Source organism: Cololabis saira, chromosome 10 (assembly GCF_033807715.1).
Source record: "Cololabis saira isolate AMF1-May2022 chromosome 10, fColSai1.1, whole genome shotgun sequence".
Classification (NCBI taxonomy): domain Eukaryota; kingdom Metazoa; phylum Chordata; class Actinopteri; order Beloniformes; family Belonidae; genus Cololabis; species Cololabis saira.
Genome location: NC_084596.1, coordinates 36,003,356 through 36,009,938, shown reverse-complemented (window position 1 = coordinate 36,009,938; position 6,583 = coordinate 36,003,356). Strand labels below are relative to the sequence as shown.

The following is a 6,583-nucleotide window of genomic DNA, read 5'->3' as shown; positions in this document are numbered from 1 at the left end:
AATAAAAACAGTCAAAATCATCCCCCCTGTAAAACTGCCATCCCCCCTTTCCATCCCTTATGTCATTTCATCAATGAATGTGGTTTTACTGCTATTTCAACATTTAGAGTTATCACCAGAAAAATAACACCAGAAAAATAACTTATTTGACAATTTTCACCTGTTTCAAGTAAATTTTCACTTTAAATAAGTAGAAAAATCTGCCAGTGGGACAAGATTTATCTTCTTATTACAAGCAAAAAAACTACTTCTACTTATTTCAAGTGAAAATCTAATTGAAACAGGTGAAAATTGTTGTTTTTTTCCAGTGATGAGTCTTGTTTTAATTGTAATGAGATACTTTTTACTAAAATTAGACATTTTAACTAGAAAAAAGACAAATATTCTTGTTAAGATTTTGAGTTTTTGCAGTGATCCATTTTACTTATCATGTGAAGGACAGAGTCATATTGATAAATTCAGAAAACTGTTTTTTATTGTTGTGTTTTGATGTATTTGATGTAAGCCCAGTGGATATTTAAAGCTTACAGAAGGCTGCATTTAACTGCTGCTATGTCATTCCTGCAGTATTTCTGCAGGTGTTTTGGTCACTGCTATTATTTGTAATCAGCACAAATCATCTGTCCCCATATGATAAAATCCACCATCCCCCCTGAATTCTTTTTACAACTCGAGTAGCCTACTATACTCCCGAGTTGGTCAAAACCCCACTCCCCTACACACCAACCCAACGCTGACCGGAGCAGACGTTCTGCGCCTGCGCGGGGCGTAATACGTCCCCATAACTGCAGGGGACGCTAATCTGTGATGTACCCCAGAAAGAAAAGTAAAGAAGAACAACCGGAACTGACGGAGAGCGTTATGAACAGAGCCCGCTGTCATCAGTCAGTGTTTGTATTAGTGATAGAAGTCAAGAAGGATCAAAAATATAATACAGTCTAACACAAACCGATGCTATGACAGAGTGTAGTGTCTGTTTCCTCACCGTGGCAGGGGATCCATCCTAGTGAGTACGCCTCTCCGCTGTCCTGGTTTCCGGTTAGCGGGTTTGCAGTCCAGCAATCTGATTGGTCAGAGAGGCCGACGGCGATTCTCCTCCGACATCCCATTCCTTAAACTCATGACAAGCACGTGGCCTGAGGCTGCTCTCTCATTCACTTCCTTCAGTTTTCCCACGGGGCGCACTTACCTGCGCCCCACACCCGCCCATTTTGATTCTACTACTACTACTGCTGTCATTTACCAGACGCAGGGCTGCCAAGTTTCAGAAAATGACAAGAGTGAGACATTAGTGTCATGATGCGTTCGACTGCGGTGGAAAAAAAAATTGGCCTTTTTTTTTTTTTTTACATCGATTTGGCCCGTTTTAACGACAACCAAGACTGATGTCCTCATCTCCATGCCAGCTGCTCCCCCTGCACTGTGGCCTCCTAATGCTAATCTTAATTAACCAGAAATTAGAAATGAAAATCCTAACAAGAATTTTGACAAAAATAGATTTATTTGTCAATATTTCATATGCTCCATCCTTTAGCTGTTATGTTTTTTGTTGTAAGTGTTGGTCGCTGATTTGGAAGATGTGATGATGGAGGCAGGGGGCTCCCATTTATAGCAGTGTGGCTCAAGGCTTGCCATCTTCACTGTCATGATTGACGACAGTGTTCCTTCGTCTGAAATGCTTTTATCAAAAGCGACTTAGATCTGAGAGAACAACACAAGCACTAAATCCCATAGGAGGTCCAGCTGGATAAGTGCTGGTCAGACTGGTGGAAGTCCAGTTGGACACAGGTGCTGCCATGCCAGTGCTAGAATATGTTGGGTTTTTTTTTGTTTATAAATAAGAAAGCTACGTCTAAGAAGACACCATCTTGACCTAAGTGCATGCATTCATTCTCTGTGAAATAATCTCAAGTGATTGGACAATTGTCACTTTCACCGAAGCCCACTCGTTAACGCAGCCGTCACTCAAACTGCAGTTGAGGAGTTGTAGTTTTGAAAATGGCAATGAAACATGGAATCGTGGAAATGAAAGAAAATTCAGTTTTTTCTCTTCAGAATAACCCCTTCACACAGCGTTCACTGCAGGAGAGAAAGAGGGTTAAGGAGCTTGGACCAGACCAACCCGATTTACAGATTCTGCAGCAGTCGAGCGACAGAGGACGAGCTTACACCCGGACTTTTTCCCGCTCCCATTATGACAAATGGAGCTGGCTAACCGGTTGTGGTGTGAGCAACTCCTTTTATTGCTTTCCCTGTCTGCTGTTTGAAAGTGTCGGCACCGAAACCCAGTGGACAGCTACCGGGGTCCGAGACCTGAAACACCTGTCGGAGAAGTGTAAGCGACACGAATGCAGCTGCAGCCACCTCGACAACAGCTTGAAGCTAAGTTTTGTTGGCAGGCATAGCATCGCTGAAGAGCTGGGTGAAAGCTACAAGATCGGCATTAGGAAGCACAACGAAGAGGTGAAAAAAAACCGACAAGTCCTGTCTAGAATAATAGACTTCTGTATTAAATTTTGTGGAGCTTTTGAGTTGGCTTTGCGTGATCATAACGAGAGTGAGAGGGAGTCAGATAGGCCCGGGACCTTTGGTGGCCTGGTGGATGTTGTTGCTCCCCTTGATGGAGGGTTAAAAGAGCACATGGAGAGCGCCGCAATGTTTAAGGGAACATCCCAAACTGTACAGAATGAGCTACTGGATTGTATGTATTCTGTCCTGAGGGAACACATTATCAAGGAAGTCCAGAACAGTGATTTTCTGTCAATTCAGGCGGATGAGACCATGGATATCGCCACACAGTCCCAACTTGTGCTTGTTCTGCGCTACATTGATGGGAAACACAACGTGCAGGAAAGGTTTTTTGAGTTCATCCCACTGCAGTCAGCTACAGCCGAGTCCATTTCCTCGGCACTAAAAGAGCGTCTTGCTGCCATCCTTCCTGAGGACCAGAGGAAGAAGCTTATCTCACAGACATATGATGGAGTGATGGTGGGGGCCACTGCACTTGTCCATAGTAAAATACAGGATGTGTACCCAAATGCTCACTACATCCACTGCTATGCACATCAGCTTCACCTGATAATGCAACAGGCAACCTCTCGCATATCTCAAGTCAGAATCTTTTTTTCCAACCTCGGTGGATTTGCCAGCTTTTTCACGCGGTCCCCCGAACGAACAGCGGTACTTGACCGAGTTGTGGCCCACAGACTGCCGACATCCAGCAGCATCGGATGGAACTTTCACAGCCATGCCATCTGCACGGTGTTTGAGTACAGAGAAGACCTCATTCAGTGCTTTGAGAGCATACAAGACTCGGGCGACTTCGACCCCAATACCGTGAGAGAAGCGGGAGCCTTCATCATGCTACTGGAGCACCAGGATTTCAATTTCTTTCTGGAGCTGTTTCACAACATCATGCCACATGTGGACCTCCTCTTCGCTGAGCTCCAAAAGAGGAACATAGATTCGGACCACATCAATGGCTGCATCCAGAAGTTCCAACAAGGCATACAAAAGATCAGGTAGTAACTCTATTCTTGTTCTTAATACTGTTAAAAAGACGTGGTACAAGACGTAAATTAATATAATGCAAGACATCAAAATGTAGAAATATGCCATAAAAAAATATAGAATATGTTAAAAAGTAATTGACTATTTCAGTAGATTTTAGGTCATGATTATAATGAGAAAGCAAATACATGCTTATAAAAATGAAATATGTTTTTAAGTTATTGTGTCCGTTGTGCTGATTTAACTGTACGGTAATGTGTTTGTTGCTGCAACACCTGATTAAATCAGTATATGACTCATAGTGCCAGTGAGGAAACCTAAGACCCCATGAAGTGCTGCAGGATTGACACACCCCACCCGGACGCCTGCCAGGGTGGGGTGGGTGCCAGGGTGGGTGCCAGGGTAGACCAAAATTGTTGCCTGAAAGCACTACACTGTTATGTATATAGGGTCTTAGGTTTCCCACTATGGAGCCAAAAATCGACTCAAAACATTTGTGTGTGTGTATTACTTTTGTGGGTATTATTAGATTTGTGCGTGCATTATTGCTCAAAGTTACGGACAAAACGATAATTATGAATTCCAAAAGCCTCCTACACACACAAATCGTTTAACATGCATGCACGAATTGCCTGATACACAAGCACAAATGGTTTTGAGACTCTTTTCATGCCTCCAAGAAGCCTCACAGATTCATCCGTACATGGTGCATTTAAGTACTGGTGGAAAGCTGGTTCATTTGAATTTTCATCTGAGCTAAAAAAAACTAAAGAACTAAAAAATTTATTTAGCGGTGTCTAAATAGATAGGTTTATTGCAGACACAGGTCCATAAAGTATGGTAATTATTATTGAAATTAATAAATCGTTTTTTATTTTTTATAAACTGTCCTTCACAGAGATTCTCTCCATTCCATGGTGGAGCAAAGCAGTGGTGGGTCTCTGCCATCAAAGAGGCGCCGTACCCTCAGCCCAGAGGAGCATGAGAGGATTGCAGAAGAGGTGAGTTCATGTTGTCACAGTCCATGTTACACTGGACTATAGTCATTTAATCGACAACTTTTACATACTTTATGTAAATGGGACATATGTTTGGGAACTAACTTAAAAAGCTGAAATGTAACTGCAAATAGTTGAACTAGTATAACTTGAGAAGTAAAGTCTAACAGTTACCAATAAATATAGTTTTGGTGAAACTAACCTAGGTTTTATACAGGTATAAGTTGCAACAATGTTAACCTGTTGTCTTTTGCCATTTGTTTCATGGCAGTAGAAGCAGAAGTTTCTGTGAATGACCTTGGAGTTGGCCTTTATTTCCGCTATTATTTTTATGACTACGTCAAATTTAACAGTAAAATGGCTGAAGTAGTTCCACCTGTTGTCTATTTTAATTCTAAGTGACGTGGGTGAAATCTTGGTACATTATGTCATGTCAACTTATTATTTTTTTTTCCTCTCTGTAGATCTGTGACATCATACTGGGGCATACCAAGGAACGGTTCTCCTTCACAGATCACCTTGTTAGTGCCACCTTGCTGCTGGGGGACAGATTTGAACAATACAGCATAGAATTTCCTGAGAAAACACTCAGCAGCACGCTGAAGGCTTACCCCGTGTTCAACGTAAGCAAGCTGAAGACGGAGCTTGGTCTCCTGTACAGCAAGGACGAGTTCAAAGCCTGTCCTGGGGCTGTGGACTTGTTCCAGATGTTTATGGAGAACAATCTAGAAAAGGTCTTTTCAGAGACTGTCACCCTCCTGAAGATCCTCATCACCACACCCATGGTGACCATGGAAGCGGAGAGGCGCTTCTCAACTTTGAGCAAAATCAAAACCTTTTTGCGAAACACCACGACCCGGGAGAGGCTGAACGCTCTGGCCATTCTGTCCATGGAAAAAAGGCTGGTGACTGAGATGACTGACTTCAATCAGAGGGTCATTGAGAAGTTCGCTGCCCAAAAACAAAGGAGGGCAACATTTATGTTTAAATAGTAGTACTGGCCCATCTTGAGGCAATTGTGTTGTGTTCTATTTATATTTGTTTTCATATGTTTTTTTTTATTTCTTTTATATTTATTTGCTGAGGGAGGATGTGGTGCTACTGTTGTTTGACAATGTTTCCCACTTGTGTATGATCGTTTTCTACGGTTAAATGTTGGTATTTTACCAAAGATATTTTAGGGTATATGGCAATTGAGTAAAAGATTTGTCTTATCCATGTGCACACTGTCAGTTTAATAGGTACGTAAAGCGATGATTGTATTGATAGTGAAAGCTTATATTTCTGTCTGACATCGGGAAGTGTTGTTTTATTTACAAGAGTGGTCCAAGCATCCCAGGTGTTTTCAAGAGATGAATAAACTACTCAAATGAACAATAATTCAGCAAATTACAAAAAGTAGAAGGGATGTGGGGAAAAATTAAGTAAACCTCATTAGCAACAGTAGCCTGAAGTAATTATTTTCTGTGTAACATTATCAGTCTCGGATTATTGTGGGTGAATTTAACTCACTTTTCTGGTTCAGCAACAGCGTTTCATCATTTCGGCCAGTTTAAGATCAGGAATACTTTAATACCGAGTTTATAGTCGGCTAACTGACAGCAGGAGGGCCTGCGGCTGGAGAACAAGCTCAAATCCTCAACATTCCACCATCGTGCTTGACAGTTGTCATGAGGTTCTGTGTACTTTTATGCGTTGTTTGATTTTCACCAGACTTGGTGCAATTCATTATAGCCAAACATCTCAACTTTTGTCTCTTCTATGGAAAGGACATTGTTTTTTGTTTGTTTGTTTTTAATAAAGAAGAAGTTTGCTCCTGCAACCCAGGTAGCGAAGTTATTCTTGTGTTGTCTTCTTCAAATTGTTTTTCTTTTAAACTCAACAGGGTAACAAACAGTCTTTGATGAGTTTTTATTTTATTTTTTTCCCTCTGAAAATGTTACAGTCTGACTGTGCTGAATCTGATGGAGCATGCACTCCTGGGGAAATTGGATCTTGTCTTGAATGTTTCCCACTCGTGCATATATTTTTCTATCTCAGTAAAGTGAAGGGCTGTGAACTGCATGGAAATGATC

General features: G+C 41.6%; 1 protein-coding gene across 1 annotated transcript; it reads left to right on the top strand.

The window, feature by feature from the left end:
• Window positions 1-847: 847 nt before the first annotated feature.
• On the top strand, window positions 848-6,307 carry LOC133452053 (uncharacterized). Its single transcript, XM_061731249.1, has 3 exons — window positions 848-3,521; window positions 4,409-4,511; window positions 4,973-6,307. The coding sequence occupies exons 1-3, from the start codon at window positions 1,999-2,001 to the stop codon at window positions 5,498-5,500; spliced, it is 2,154 nt and encodes a 717-aa protein (XP_061587233.1). The 5' UTR covers window positions 848-1,998; the 3' UTR covers window positions 5,501-6,307.
• Window positions 6,308-6,583: the final 276 nt, after the last annotated feature.